This window comes from Chiloscyllium plagiosum, unplaced genomic scaffold, assembly GCF_037043375.1.
Source record: "Chiloscyllium plagiosum isolate Xiang-an unplaced genomic scaffold, Cpla_swu_hap1 HiC_scaffold_19, whole genome shotgun sequence".
Lineage (NCBI taxonomy): Eukaryota > Metazoa > Chordata > Chondrichthyes > Orectolobiformes > Hemiscylliidae > Chiloscyllium > Chiloscyllium plagiosum.
The window spans coordinates 49,857,633-49,874,378 of record NW_028270157.1 but is presented as its reverse complement, the minus strand read 5'-3'; the positions used below and the strand labels follow the sequence as shown (position 1 = coordinate 49,874,378).

General features: G+C 38.1%; 1 protein-coding gene and 1 long non-coding RNA gene across 6 annotated transcripts in view; one reads left to right on the top strand and one right to left on the bottom strand.

Annotated features, from left to right (window-relative positions):
- The window catches only part of LOC122559582 (serine/threonine-protein kinase WNK1), a 153,396-nt gene that overhangs the window by 25,075 nt on the left and 111,575 nt on the right, over window positions 1-16,746 (top strand). For all 5 annotated transcript variants that reach the window (XM_087997339.1, XM_043709299.2, XM_043709300.2 and 2 more), the window contains exons 3-4: window positions 9,721-9,941; window positions 11,004-11,161. In XM_087997339.1, the coding sequence (XP_087853465.1) occupies window positions 9,721-9,941; window positions 11,004-11,161 (379 nt within the window). The remainder of the gene's footprint in view (window positions 1-9,720; window positions 9,942-11,003; window positions 11,162-16,746) is intronic.
- Window positions 1,422-15,257, bottom strand: LOC148146773 (uncharacterized). The gene is made up of 3 exons (XR_015760449.1): window positions 15,126-15,257; window positions 12,363-12,557; window positions 1,422-1,594 (listed from the first exon to the last, which is right to left on the bottom strand). It is a non-coding gene; the product is annotated as an uncharacterized LOC148146773 (long non-coding RNA).

Genomic DNA, 16,746 nt, shown 5'->3' with positions numbered 1-16,746 from the left:
CTCAAACTCAATCAAGTTTGTGAGACATGATTTCCCTTGCACAAAATCATGGTGACTATCCCCAATCATTCCTTGCCTCTCAAAACGCACACAAATCCAATCTTTTAGAATCACCTCCAACAACTTATCCGTCGCTGAAGTCAGATTCTCAGGTCTACAGTTTCTGGGCTTCTCTTTACATCTCTTTTTAAACAAAGGCGCAACATTAGCCACTCTCCAGTCATCAAGCACCTTACCCATAGATACAAATATCTCTACAAGGGGCCCCACAATTCTCTCCTCTACTTCCCATAATGATCTAGGCTACAGTAGATCATGTCCCAGATGTGGTCAAGGTTTGCTCCTTCCTTAGGAATATTTACATATTGATTTTAAAAAAAAAACTTTCTTTAACCCATTTAACAAATTTTTCACCATCCAAGACTTTAAAACTATGGTAGTCCCAGTCAATGTTTGGAAAATTAAAATCACCTGTTATTACAACCTTACAATTCTTGTATGTATTAGAGATCTCTCTACTTATTTGTTCCTCAATGTCCCTCTGACTACTGAGGGGCCTGTAGTACAATCCCATCAAGGTGATCATTCCTTTTTTATTGCTAATTTCAACCCATATATTTTCACTGGACAAATTTTCACAAATGTCTTCTGTTGTTACAGCAGCAATCTTTTCCTTAAACAAAAATGCCACTCTCCCTTCTCTTTTGCTTTTCTATCCTTCCTACAGCATCTGAAACCTGGAATATTGAGCTGCCAATCCTGTCCATCCCTCGGCCAAGTTTCTGTAATAGCCATGACACCCTAATCCCATGTTCCCAAATATGCCCTGGATGTATCAGCCTTATCTCTAAGACTCTTTACATTGAAATAAATGCAGTTTAGTTCTTCAGTATTACTTCTCAGAATTTTTGCTCAAGGAATATCCAACTTTTCTGTTGCAATTTTCTATATAAATACTTCAGTACTCAGAAAAACTGGCATTTATAAATTGAAAATGTTCCTTTTCACTGCAACAACCCTGTGAATAATTGCTCAATATCCAGTGTGGGTCCATAATATATTCCACGCTGATGGAACAGCAAGAAACTGAGAGAGCTGCTCATTAGGTTATATATTATGTGAATACTTATTAACACAAGATTAGCATGGTTTTAGGTAAATGCTTGGCTTCTATGTTTGGAATCCATATTTCATATTCACATAGTCAAATTACACCACCCAACTTTTTTTTTAAAAAGGCAGCATTCATTCGTCAGTTAAAATAAAGTTTCATATTCAATAAGTAATTTTCCAACTTAGTTTAAAAAAGTTGCATGAATTTACATAGGTATTAGACATAACAACACATAGACTTTAGATACAAACTGAAAGAGAAAAATACAAATGCAATGGTTACCAGTTACCAAGGAAGGTGGTATTAAGTAAATGTTTGGATCTGCATATTGGCAGGTCTCTAGATCCTGATGGATTATTTTCTAAATCACATTAGATTCAGATAGATTCCTTTTAGATTGCAAGATAGCCAACGTAACTCCTGTATTCAAAAAGGTTTGGAAGCAGCAATCGGGAGACGATAGGCCAGTTAACTTAACATCTGTCATAGAGAAAACATTTGAAGCTATTATTAAAAGACGTTATAACATGGCACAAGGTAACTACTCAGAGCTAACATGGATTTGTCAAACTCCACTAGTTTAGTGGAGTTCTTTAAAGTAATATTGTATGCTCTAGATAAGAGAACCAGCAGATGTATTGTATTTAAATTTTCAGAAGGGATTTTCAGAAGGGATTTTATGAAGTGTAACTGGGGAAAACAGAAATATATGCTGTGGGCAACATATTGGTATGGATCTAAGTTTGCTTCCTGTTCGTAAGCTAAACAGTAGGAATGTCACGAGTGGTGAGCCACAGGGATTGATGCTCAACACTTGATAATTTATATCGATGATTTGAATGAAGGGATTGAAGGTACTGTAGCTAACTTGGTAGATTTTGTAAGTCCTCATCACAGCTCACTTTCCTATCTTCTTCATTAGAGATGTACAGCATGGAAATAGACCCTTTGGTCCAACTCGTTCATGCCAACCCAATCTAGTCCCATCTGCCAGCACCCGGCCCATATCCCTCCAAACCTTCCTATTCATACAACCATCCAGATGCATTTTAAATGTTGCAATCGTACTATTGCAACTACAATATTTCATCACCATACAAGGTAACATCAGTGAGTGTCTCTGATGAAATGCTGCATTTCTATTTATAGGTCTTAGTCTCTTAAGGTGGGTAATGTCATTTCAGTTCTTTGTTTCAAGGGATAGGATCAAAATCGATGTGTTTATTGATGGAGTTCAGGTTAGAATGCTGTGCCTCTAAGAATTCATGTGCGTGTCTTTGTTTCGCCTGTCCTAGGATATGTATTGCCCCAGTCAAAGTGGTGTCCTTCTTTGTCTGTATATACAGAAACTAGTGGTAGTGGGTCATGTCCTTTGGTGGCAAGTTGGTGTTCGTGTCTCCTGGTGGCAAGTTTCCTGCATGTTTCTCCAATGTAGAGTTTTTTTTTTTACAGTTCTTGTGTGGTATCTTGTAAATGATGTTAGATTAGCTGGTAGTATCTGATGGATCCTTTAGTTTCATTAGTCGCTGTTTGTGTGTTGGCAGCTTTGTGGGCTATCATGCCAAGGGGTATGAGTACATCTTTCCTAGTTTCCATACATCCTAGGTCAGTCGAAACAAAGGCATGTACAAGAATTCTTAGAGGCATGGCATTCTAACCAGAACTCCAATAGTAAACACATCGATTTAGATCCTATCAATGTTCCCTTGGGAAAAACAAAGAATTGAAATGACATTATCCACCTTAAGAAACCAAGACCTATAAATATAGAGACTGGACATACCACCAGCGCTTCACCGGAGACATTCATTGATCATATAAGTTACCTAGTGTGATGATGAAAACATCTGAAAACAAATCTTCCAGCTCAGCGAGCTAACTTACTTATCAACCACCTGAGCTACATATCTTCTCAAAAATTGATAACTGAAATCTCTTCACAAATTTATTTCTCAGTTTCCAGCTGACTGTTGGGGTGGGGGGTCTATTGTACAATCCCAATTAAGTTATCATCCCTTTCTTATTCCTCAGTTCCACCCAAATAACTTTGCTAGATGTATTCCCAGGAATATCCTCCCTATGTACAGCAGTGATGCTCTCCCTTATCAAAAATACCTCTTGCCCCCACCCTTTTTATCCTTCCTATAGCATTGCTTAATAACACCCTTCCTATTACTGCGTGACAAGAACTGGACACAGAGTTCCATAAGAGGCCTCAGCAATGTCCTGTACAACCTCAACATTACTTCCCAACTCTTATACTTAGAGGACTGAGCAAGGCCCAACAATTAATTGTATAAGCCCTCCCTTTGTTTGTTGTACCAAACGCAGTATCTTGCATTTATTCAGATTGATCGCCATCTGCCATTTTTCAGCACATTGATCCATTTGGAATCTTAGAAAACTTTGAAGAAAAGTTTTCTGTACCATCAATTTTGGTGTCATCCACAAACTTACTAGCCACGCCTTCTATATTCTCATCCAAATCATTTAAATAAATGAGAAACAAAAGAGGACCCAGAACTGATCCTTGCAGAACACTGCTGGTCACAGGCCTTCAGTCCGAACAGCAACCCTACCAATCTGTCTCGTCTTGTTAAGCCGATTATGAATCCAATTGGCAAGCTCAACCTGAATTCCATGTGACGTAACTTTATTAATTAGTCCACCATGTGGAACTTTGTCAAAGGCTTTACTAAAGTCCAAGTCAACAATGTCTGTTGCTCTGCCCTCTTTGGTAACTTCCTCAAAAAAACTGAATCAAATTTGAGACACACTATTTTCCTCGTACAAAACCATGCTGACTTTCTCTAATCAGTTTTTGCCCTTTGTGTGTCCATAAATCCTATTTTATAATCCCCTCCAACAATTTAGGCCCAACAGAAGTCACTCTCAGGTTTATAGTTCGCTGGTTTCTCCTTAAACCTTTTTTAAACAATGGTGCAGCATGAACCACCCTCCAGTCATCAGACACTTCACGTGTAGTTATAGGTGTTGCACATATTTCTGCAACGGTCTCACAATTTCCCCCTTCCCCAACATTCTGGGATACATTTGATCAGGGCCCAGAGATTTGTCTATCTTTATGTTCTCTAAGACCTCTTGAATTTCCACTTCTGTAGTGTTAAATAAATTTTGATGTTTTAAAAAGTTATGTGTATTCTCTGGTCTCCCATTTCTTTCTCCATAGTAAAACTGATGCAAGATATCAATTTAGTACCTCTCCCATCTCCTGGGGTTCAACACAAAGATGACGACCTTGATCTTTAAGGGGCCCTATCTCTTCTCTACTTACCCTCTTGATCTTAATTTCTTTTTGTAGAATCTCTTTGGATTATCCTTTAACCTTAACAGCCAATGCTTTCTCATCTCCCCTCTTTGCTTTCATGATTTCTTTAAGAATGCCCCATCATCTTAATATTGGTTTAAGAGATTCAATTGAACCAAGTTGTATCTTTCTAAAATAAAGTTCTTTTTATTGACTAGAAGTTCAGTATCTTTATTGATCCATTGTTCCTTAATCTTATTAGCTTTACCCTTCACTCTAACTGGAACATTATGCCTCTGAACTCATGTCATCTCACTCTCTTGAAAGTCTCACTTGTCAGATGTCTTTTTACTTGCGAACAGTCAACTCTAATCAACTGTTGAATGTTCTTGTCTCAACCATTAAATTTTGCCTTACTCCAATTAAAAGCTTTAACTTTTATGGAAGGCTTAAACTTTTCCATAACCATTTTAAATCTAATTAAATTATGATCACTAGACCCATAGTGTTCCCAACTTTTACTTCAGTCATCTGCTGGTTCGTATTCCCAAAAGGAGGTCTAGTTTATCTCCTTCTGTTTCTGTGCTGTGCTTCTCTGACTCAGTGCTGTGCTTGGAGCTTTCCAATTTGTGGGATGTTTTGAGCATCTAGGGATTTTTATATCGTTACAACCAGTGCATCTCTGTAGTCTTTTTTTAAAGACCTTAGGATGTAGACCATTAGATCAGAGGATCTTGGCTCCCTTCTGTCCCCTTAGTTTTCCTAATAATTGTATTCTAGTTGATCTTGTTTGTTTGTTTTAGGTTCCTCCTTCCTTTGTCCCACTTGTTTTTCTACTATTTCAGGGTGCTATTTGTTTTCTACTGTGGAGAAAATGTTCCTTAAGTTTTTGCCATTTCCTTGTTTTCCATTATTAATTCCTCAGTCTCACTCTGTTAGGGACGAATACTCATTTTTGCTGCTCATAATGTACTTACTTGTAGAATCACTTGCCATCTGTTTTTTGTTAGTCTCCTGTCATTCTTCAATTTCTCCCTCTATTAATTTAGTAGCTACTTTTTAAATGATCCCAATCGTTTTACATCCCAATAATCTTCACAGAATTGTATGGTTTTTTTCCTTAGGTTTGATACAATTCATAACTTTGTTTAGCCACAGAAGGTGTACCCTTCACAAGTTCTTAATGGCATATATCTTAACAGAATTATGAAATAGCTACTAAAATGTCTGTCACTGCTTCTCCTCTGATTTGCCTTTTAACTTTTTTTCATCATATAATTGTATGCTCTTTATTCAAGGTTGAGACTCTACTTTCAAACTCAATTTTCTCAACCTCAACTTGAATGTAAAATTTGTTAATACTTAGAATCAAGATATGATTGGTCTTTTTTGTAGGATACTTTACTATGAGGTCATAAACTAATCCTATCTCATTATTCGGCCTAAAATAGTGTGCTCCCTGGTGGCTTCCAGAATCAATTGTTCACGCATCACAAGTGTTACAGCACAGAAGGAAGCCATTGCATCTGCACTGGCTTATTATTTGAGTATCTTTAGCTTATATCAATCTCTTCTTTCTCCCCATACTCCTGCATGTTATTTTTTTTATCCAAACAAAACATCCAATGCCCTCTTGGATATCTCAATTGAAATTGCCCACACTACACTTTGAAGCAATGCATTCTCTGCCCTAACTACTAAGCCAAAAAACATTGATCTTCACTTCACATTTGTTTCTTTGGCAAATCACTTTGTCAGTGCTGTCTTGTTCATTTTACAAGCGGGAGCATTTTGTCCCTATCTATCATGTTCAGCTGCTCATGATTTTGAAAAGCTATATCAGATCTTCTCTTGGTAGTCATCTCTCCAGGAGAGTAGTCCCAATTTCTTGAATCTGTCCTCATCCCTAAATGCATTCGTGTAAACCTCTTACGCACTTTCTCTACTGTGTTCACATCCTTCCTATAATGAGCTTCCAGAACTGTACACCATGCTGTAGCTGAGATCTAACAGCTGTTTTGTACAAGTTCAACATCACCTCCTTGCCCTTGTACTCTACCCTGCTATTAATAAAGCAGCTTACTGTATGTTTTATTCACTGATCTGTACCTGTCCTCCTACTTCCAATGATCTGTGCACCCCCAGGTCCCTTTGATCCTACACTTTCCCTTAAAATGTAAAACCCATATTTTACATCACCTTTTGAATGCTTTTCGTACCATAAAGCAGCACCTAAACGTCTCTGCATTGAAACTCATTTGTCACTGAACTGCCCACTCTACCAACCTGTCTGTATCCTTCTAAGACACTGCCCAGAATGAATTCATCCTCCAAGTTCTCTTTGCCAATTGTCACACCTCACTGTGATGGTGAGCTGGCAATCAAGCCCTTTCACTCCTGGTGTCATCAAAATGAAAGATTTTATGAAAGTGTATGCAATTTCCCCAATTTACCTGTTTCTAAATACCCAGGTTAATAGAAAGCACGGATTGGCGTAATGTGCTTAACAGGAATAAGAATTTATTACAAATAAATAGTGCTCCAGGTACTTTTACTGGATGTTCATGATGACTGGTTGATTAATTATATGACTTGCTTGTTTAAAAACAACAGCTTCCAGCAACTGAGAAATAAACTGGTTGCCTTCAGGCTTTGGGTGTTTTTTACTGCAGAGAAAAAAAGACGTAACTTTCCCTTCCTGGGTGTCTGTTTTTGATTAAGCATTCGTTCCCACAGCTATTCAACTTCCTGGAAGCCAGTCATATAGTTGTTGGCAAGCCGATGGGCTTTGTCATTGGCCTGTGAATTTGTAACCAGTTGTCAGTCAGCTACTTGTTGCACCCAAATCTTGTTTTGTACACACTCCCTGGTGACAGTTTGCCTGCAACTAATCTTTCTGCACTGGTGAGCAAACAACAGTTTAAGCAGCATTTAAATAACTGTTCGCAGCTTGTTTTTCAAAAGTACAGCAGCTGCTTCCATAATCCTTCATTTATTTAAAAAAAATTCTCATTTCAGTCCATGATTGGATATACAGAGAAATAAAAGTTAGGGTCTTTGCACAATTTGTGTAATCTGTTAAGGACCAGACCAGACCCCCTCAATATATTTTAAGATAGCCTCGACCCTAACTTTTTCTTATTGTAAAGGTAGATGTGAAGTGCTGTGTTCCAGATGCAATGTGACTGGTTAAGATACTTGACATTAAGCAAAGCACAATTTATTTAAACACCTATAGTTAAAATGCAAATAGAAGACAGGAATTTAGAGTAACTTAACTATCTGAAAACTTAACTGAATAATAGGTACAATACCTATTACCAATTAACTGTTGAAATATAGTAGCATCCCATAAACACACCTCTTAGCAAAAAAGGTAAATTCAGAAACAGGTTCTCCAATGCATTTCTCCAATTCAGGAGTAGAAAAAACATTGAGACAACTCAGAGAAAGGAACAGCTGGGAGACACTCACTGAAGCTCCAACTCTTGAGACCTCAAAGGCTTGTGCTTAAATTAAACCTAAAAAAAGTAGAAAGCTGGCCACACTCTGGCTGCTTCCATTGCTTCAACGTAAAAGAAACCCCAAGGCCTCATAAGTTTACTTTCTTAGAAACAGCACTTCACCTTTGTCTTACAACCTCTCTTCAAAACAGAAATGAGACACAATATCTCTGTGGAATGACAGCCTCATCACAACTTTATACGAACATTAAAATGGCACACTCTTATTGCAGTACCTTTGTTACAAATTTGTATTATTTCTTCTTATACCATCCACAGGTGTAGTTGCTGTTAGGAACTCATAAAACTTTCTACCAATAACTTATTTTTGTTTTTTTAATCCAATCTTTATCCAGATAAATTTGACATTTTGATGTTAAGAGCCAAGGTACTTAATATCGTACTGATCTCAACTTTTATCATTAGGGGTGCTCCACCTCCCTTTTCTTTTACTCCTAACCTTCCAAAATGTCAGATAGACATGAATATTCAGATCTCAGCTGTGGTCACTATGCAGCCTATATCTGTAATGATTGGCACTTATTTAATTTGTAATTTATTTGGATTTGTCCTTTTAATTAATCTATTTTGCTATGTATGTTGCCTGTGCTTGAACAATGAACCTTTGATGCTCTTTGCTTTTGAAACCATATTTTCATACTATGACAGTGCTGGTGCATTCTTGTGCTGATTTGTTCCTTCTTGTCACAGTTTAGTTATAAATGTACAATGTCAATATTCAGGCTTTGAGTTTGCATGGCTGCAAATCCATTAGACCTGGGCGTAATCATTTTTTTAGAGGGAAGTGCATCAAATGAAAAGTTTTTAAGCCCACATTTGTATTCTGCTCCAGGTAAATAAGACTTTGCAGATACTTTTCAAAATAAAATGTAAACTCTAATCTGGATTGTGACTAGCTTATTGAATGTATGTAGATGATTCTGTGAAAGCTTTAAAAATCCTTCTGAGATACCCACATCTATTGATGCACAAGCTTCAGTGATTGCGTCAAAAAATGAATATCGCTTATGAACCATGTTGCCGATTACTTAGAATTATGTATATTTACATCTGGTGTTTTTAATGTTTCCTACAGAAGAATATTTATGTGCATATGTTTGAGCAGGATAGCATAATGGCTTTTCTCTTTAACTTCTCATTTTGAGTTCATCCCTGAAGTTGAAAGCAATTTGTTATATTAATTTAATGAGAGCTATTTTATTTGGGCAAGCGGGGCAGTGTGTGTTAAGGACTTCAGACTGAAAGAATGTGAAAGTTATTCCATGAACTTAATTCAAAAATATTTCCAGTTTAAAGCACAGTCATATTTATCAGAACAATACTCAGGAGCTGTCCTTAAGGCAGCTTAATGCAATTGCTAATAGTGAAAAATATGTTTTGTATGCCTATATCTGTAGAAATTTGAGACTGTGTTTATTTTGACTTTTAAATCTAACAGATTTCTATGTTGTATGTACTCCAGAAGTATGCATGTGGATTTCGACTAATTCTGGCCCTGACTCCAGTTGTCCTAGCCTTCATAAAAACATTGTAAATATTGGGAGAATGTTTTGAAATCAGTTTCGTGTATGCCTTTAAAAACTGCAATGCAGTTAAGTGCTGGTCCACATGTGTAAGTGCTCGTAGTATCTTGTGACATTTCGAATATACCAACAAAACATTAATATTGAGCATCTGGTCTGGAGAGCTTCGTAAAAAAAAAAATCTATCTTGAACTGTTATGGAGCAGAATTACTAGAAAAGGGCATCAAGATGGTTCATATTAAGTAGCATTTTCTTGTAGTAACCATTGTTTCTTTCAATCTTTATTTCAGTTATTTGAAGAGATTTAAGATAATGAAAATCAAAGTGCTTCGAAGTTGGTGTCGTCAAATTTTGAAGGGTCTTCATTTTCTTCATACGCGTACACCACCCATCATCCATCGAGATTTGAAATGTGACAACATCTTCATTACAGGCCCTACTGGATCAGTTAAAGTTGGGGATCTTGGCCTAGCTACACTTAAAAGGGCATCATTCGCAAAAAGTGTTATAGGTAAGTTGAAAGTCATTGAAGTTTGCTTTGTGGGTTGTTGCTTTGGAAAATGAACTTGAACTTGAAATTTTTGTGTTACAGCTATAACTTTGAAGTATTGGATTTAACAAAACTGTGGCCTGCTTTGCGTAATAACATTCATCTGCTCTCAGGTCTTTGATATGAAAACTTATTGCAGAATATCAAACTATAAGCAGGGTCTCTTTTTGGTCTGGTTATCATGTTGAGCCCTCTTTACTCAATTTTCTATATTCTAAGTATTTTCAACTGTAGGACATCTACTTTTTCCTAGCTGCAGTAGATCTAACAGTACTGCAGTTGAACGGTAAGTGCTGTAGATAAAGGCTGTGGTGAGTTGCCTTTCTGATGATTTGAAGATCAAAATTATTAAGTGTTTTAAGTTGCTTGATTATATGTCAGTTTTCATTTGCAAGGCAACTTGTTTACTGTGACAGGGTTGTATTTTTAAAAAAAAAATGCAGTCAGAGGCTAGCTATAGTCCTACTTAATTTCCTTTTTTCCCTCTTTGGAATCTCATCTGGTCTATTCTAGTCTATTAAGTCTGACCTGAAAACAAACTGGACGATCTGTGTTATTTTAGTATTTAACCATATTGAGTTTGTTGCAATTTACTGTGGAAATAATTTGGATATCTAAGGTGCTAGAACAGTCATGGAGTTTTGAAATATTGGTGTACTGTCCTGTACAAAGTGCAACTCAATGGATTTAAAGATAGAATTAAAAACAAAATTGCGTTTAACTGTTAAGTATCTGCTTCCAGTATGTAATGCACTTAAAACATGAGTTTTTTTTTGGGCAAAGAGAATTTGGATACTTTTGCTCAGTTGTAAAAGATTAATTAGATCAACTCTGTGGTATACACCATACAGGATGCCTTGCAGAAGAAAGCTTGAGTTAATAGGTTGCTGAGTAACTGAGAAGGGCTCTCCTTCGCCTCCGCTTTGTCTTCCCCCACAGGTTATCGTCAGCCATCGGTGAGTACCGACAGCCTCTACTCACTGAGACAGTCTGTTAGAGTCTGAAACGTTCTTTTAATTTAAGGTACCCCTGAGTTCATGGCCCCAGAGATGTACGAAGAAAAATATGACGAGTCTGTTGATGTTTACGCTTTTGGGATGTGTATGCTAGAGATGGCAACCTCAGAATACCCATACTCGGAATGCCAGAATGCTGCTCAGATCTATCGTAGAGTAACCAGTGTAAGTACAAGCTAGGTTTGTGGTACTTTGGCTAATTCTAATAGTAATGCTATATTTTAAATTATTTTTCTAGAAATAAAATACTCTGGTATATTGTGGTAAAGTATGAGGCGAGTAGTAATTGTTAGTGCGCTGGTATCATTTTTAGTAAGACTGCTAAATTGGAATGAAATTCACTCAAGCATGAATTGATTTGTTGTTTATGGTACTTGACTCTGTTCCTGTAACCCACAAAGAAACACAATTGAAAAATTGAAAAATCATATTGAAACACTGTGGTGGCATGGTGGCTCAGTGGTTAGCACTGCTGCCTAATAGCGCCAGGGACTCTGGTTCGATTCCAACCTCTGACGACTGTGTGGAGTTTGAACATTCTCCCTGTGTTTGCGTGGGTTTCCTCTGGGTACTCTGTTTTCTTCCCACAATCCAAAGATGTGTAGGTTAGGTGAATTGACCAAGTTAAACTGCCCATAGTGTTCAGGTATGTGTAGGTTAGCTGCATTAGTCAGGGGGTAAATACAGGGTAATAGGGTAGGGAAATTGGTTTGGTTGAGTTACTCTCTTTGAAGGGTCACTGTGGACTTGTTGGGTCATAGGGTCTGTTTCCACATTGTAGGGATTCTATGAAAAAGATGCATTCTGAAATAAAGTGGTGTGGTGAGTTTCTAATAGTAAGCATTATTTGGGTGATGATGCTGAACTAAGTTGTTCTTCAGTATTTTGCTATAAACAAAGAGGAAAAGCCAACAGAAGAAGTTGCTGTTGCATGCTCCTTTCAGATGAGAAAAAATCTGACTGAGTTGTGTTGACCTGTGAAACCAATCTGAAGCCCATCTAACCTACACGATTGCATTTTCATCTATATATGTCTGTCCAATGACCATTTAAATGCCCTGGAAGTTGACAAGTCTACTAATGTTGCAGGCAGGCTGTACCACACCCCTACTACTCTTGAGGTAATGTCTGTTTAATAATGTCGTCTTGTCTGTTATGAATTTCTATCATCATCTCCCCTTTAATTTCCCTCTCCCTTGCACTGAACTTCTAATGTCCGATCCAGGCATCTGATTCCATTTCAACTGGGGTTATTTATGCTTAATTTTCCTCGGGTATCATCGTCATGGTTGTGCTTTGTCATTTGTCTCGATCCTTAGATCATAAGGTGGTGCAGGATGATCTTGTGGCGCATAAAAATATGTACCTTTTGACATTTAGAGTAGAGAAGAGTAGAAGGGCTTATGCCCGAAATGTCGATTCTCTTGCTCCTTGGATGCTGCCTGACCTGTTGGGCTTTGCCAGCACTACGCTTTTGACTTGATCTCCAACATCTGCAGTCCTCACTTTTTTTCTACTTTTTGACATCTATTCCAATTCATTTCCAGACCCCGCAGCCAAGCTGAAAAAATGTGAAATTTAGGTATCATAATTGACCAGTTTTGCACATTCTTTTTCTTCCTCGATGATTGATTAGGATTTTAAATTGTTACATGTTAGTATATCTATAGCTACCTTCCTTCACCCAATTATTAAACAGGGAACTCGATGTGATAAGTAGTTCATGACATGGGATGCAACTTTTAAGGAGTGATTAAATGCCTGAAATGATTCAAAGCAATTTGATAAAAACTGTATAATTTCACAAGTTACTAAATACAGTTTGGGTCAAAATCCTGGAGCTCTCTTCCAAAGAGCATTGTGGATACACCTACACAACATAGGCTGCAACATTTCCAGAAAGCAGCTTACCACCACTTGAGGGCAGTTAGAAATAAGCAATAAATGGGGAATGAACAAACAATGCCAACATCCCTTGAATGAGTCAAAACAAGTATAAGTGTCGATTATAACAGGACTTGATTTGAGCTCTCTCAACGTGAAACAAAGACACAGCAAAATAGTGAAATCCAAAAAAACGACTAGTCCTGTCAAATGAAAGGCTTACTTTGAAATATCAGCACTCACAAGGTTTGGATCCCTACTTGTGGGCTCTTGTGATTTCAACAATTAAACATGAAAATAATTTATACATTCCTGGAAGAGCATCTGTATGTTAAGATTCCACTGGAATGATACCATTGCTATCTAATTATATTTCATCAAATGCTGAATTCAATGCAATCTGTGTTCCAGTTGTACGGATGAGGTGGATTAGTTTCTTTGTTCCATGTATCCCATCTCACTTGAGAAGGCAAATGATTGAGCTTCCTTCATCTTTTATATGGATCTCAAATTAGACTCTTCAGAACATTTTCAGAAAACATCGGAACAAGAAAGGTTAAGCAAATGTAGGAAAGACTCCCCCGCCACCCTGAGCCCCAATATCTGTAAGTTTGATGACAAAAAACCGTGATACACACCAGGTTTCACGAGAAACAGTTCTTTGTGTGTAGGTTTGTTGTGGCTGATATTTTGAAGGGAAAGAGACTTCCTTTTGGACTTGACTATCAAAAAACCAAGATGAAAAAATTGAAGTTTTTGAGCTGACGTATCACATTGGTATATGTGACTTGGTTTCAATCCTTCAAGCATTCCTTGGTCTGTGCCTATCCCATCCCCTCTGCATGCCCAATCTTCTGCTTGCTCTCTGTGTGCTTACCCCACCCCCAGTCTCATGTGAGAGCACTCTGCCACCAGCCCCACTTGCCTACAGTTGGCCGCCCTCCTTCTCCTGCTCTGGGAACCTTCCCCAGATCTGAGGCAACCCCCCCTCCCCGCCCCACTCTCTGGTCTCTCCATCGCTTGCTTGCATCAGCTGTCACTCCATCCCACATGCCGTCTGATCCAGCTGGCCCACTACACACACGCCTCAACATACTATCAGTGACTATCTCCCACCCACACCCCCCCCACCCGCTGGCGCTCACTCCCCCTCTCCTGCCCCCCACGTACGGGCTCTGTCGTTCCCACCCCCCCCCCACATCCCCAAGCACCCAACGGCTCCCTGCCTGCCTGTGCTCTCTGTCTCGCTGTCTGTCGTGCACGCGCTCTGTCGGTCAGTCTGTCTTCCCTCCCTTCCGCATGCTCAGCTTTGTGTTTCTTTCTCTTCCACCTCCCTCCCTTTGCACCCCCACCAGTTGATTTCCAGCTGTCCACCAAATATGTTCACCACCAATTCCTTGGACACAATCAAAGTGAGCTGCAAAAGCTGACTTTTCATGTGAAAGTTGGTTCCCATGGAGAAATTGAAATAATAAAAAAAGACTTATTGAACCAAGTGGCCTTTTTCTGTGATTTAGTTTACATATATTGATTTCAGAGTTAATTTTGGTCATTTTCTGTTCTGTTAGCAGTTCTCTGGTTTCAGTTTGATTTGGGTCAGGTGCTGGAGAAAATATCTGCAGGTTTTCAAGATCTGCAAGCTAACTTTCAGCTTTTTTTTCCTTTTGTAAAGATTATTAAAACATGATGATGTTAAATGAGTTTCTTCTGTATTTCCATTTTAAAAAAAAAAAATGCTCCCAGTTTCTTCTGTTGGATTAGTGAAAAATTGTGACCCCAGCTTCAGATTTCTTTCTCTCTACTCTCTTCACAACAAGGAAATAAAATCATGATAAACTCAAATATTTAATTATGTTAAAGCTAATAAGAAATACTTCCAATGGCAAACCTGCTGTCAGTTTCTGATCTTTGAGATATCCCTTTTCTGCCTGCCGTGTTGATTATAATTGAGGTAGAGCTTCCACTAACATTCTTTGTAAATAACTATTAAAATGTGTTTTGCTATTATCATTAATGTTACCTTCTCTAAGATCTCTGCTTTTGAGTTTTTCTTTCTTTTATGGTTCAGACAGAGTGAAATAGGATTTGACTGGCTTCTCCCTTGCTGGATATATACCATCTGGCTGTATAATATTAGCATGAAGATTCAGTACACATTAATCCCAATTGTGTAACTCCAACAGCAATTTTCCTGATTTTTACTTTCAGTCTTGGATTACAAGACTGGGAAAACTTCAGAACTTACCTTTTGAATTTATTGCTGATTTCTTGCCAGATTCATTTTCTCGATCATTAAACTCTGTGGTGCTCTGAATCCACGATAATGCTGCATAAAAGTCTTAGTGGTGTCTCCATAGCTCTTCATCTTGTGTTTTTGTGCGTTGGCAAAAAAATGCTGATCTCTTTGGTAGAAAACAACTTGTTCCGTTGCCGCCCCTTAACCTTTTGACTGTAGATCACAGTATGAATGCGGTGGACCATGATCCAAAGGCAGGTTAGATTATTTTCAGCCTGGAGGTAATGAAGTGGGTGGTGAGGCACAGGGGAATGTTCAGAAGCCACCGTTAAACTTGATCACGTAGTCCACTTCATTTTTCTGTTTGCACAGTTACATTAAATTGTGCAAATGTAATGAAATGATATATTCGGTACCTTTTAGAGTTCTGTATATCCTAACCTAGTTAGGGGGAACTTTTAAAATGAAAGATTGAATGGTATTATCAAACAATAAAATTAGATTTTACTAAATCCAGGAACAGTTGTTGGCTATTTAAACCCTTGGCCTGTCTGCCTTTAGGTCAGGTGACCTGTACCAAGAATCAATTTACCTGCTTTGTTCCATGACATTGTGTGGTCACCTAAAAAGCTAAATTAGCATTTGCAGCTTTTTGGAGGAGTTTTTTGTTTGTAAATATATTTATTAGCAAATTTTTTTAACTTTACAAACATAAAATTATTGAAAAAACAATCACTAATATCAGCATAATAATAAAAAAAAACACAAATTACAATACAACTATTATCTACTAACCACTAACCTACCCTATAATACATAGCAAACCCTAACACTGTGCAAAGCAACACCAAAAAAAACAGAAACAAAACCAAAAAAACCCACAAAATACAGAACAGCTATGCTTGGCGCAAGGCTCCCAAACAAAGGAACGGGAACATTGTATACATACCCGCATACTCTGGAGACCCCCCTCCAGGGCCCAGGGCTTGACAAATCTAATCATCCTGGTTAAACAAACGCCATAGTTAAGATAACTGACAAATCTATATCCAAATAACTCCAGTAGGGCTGCCATGTCTTATAAAAATTGGCTGTTGTGTGGTGCACCATGTTTGTTAAAAGAAAAGTCCAAGGGAATGTGCTCCATAATTAATTTCTGCCATCCAGCAAGCCCGGTAGGTTCTCAGACACCCAATTCATCAGAATATTCTCCCATGCACAGAATGCAAGAATATTAAATAGTTTCTTCCCATGCAGTCTAAAGAAGGTAAATTCGGTAGACCTAAGAGGAGAGAGATCTGGTCTACTTTGACTTCAGTCCTCAATACCCTCCCTATCTCTCCCGCCACTGTGCTCCAATAAACACTGAGCCTATGGCATGTCCAGAAGCAATGGGTAAGAGTATCTACACTTATTTTACATTTGGGGCACACTGAAGATGCCCCTTTTTTAAACTTTGCCAGACAGTCTGATGCCAGATGAGCCCTGTGCAGAACTTTTAACTGCGTGGTGCATGACGTATTACAGATTGAGATCTTTCGAGTATCCTTCCACATCTTCTCCCATGTTCCAGGAGAGATCTCCACTCCCAACTCTTGCTCCCGGACCTCTCATAAATGGTTAATATCCT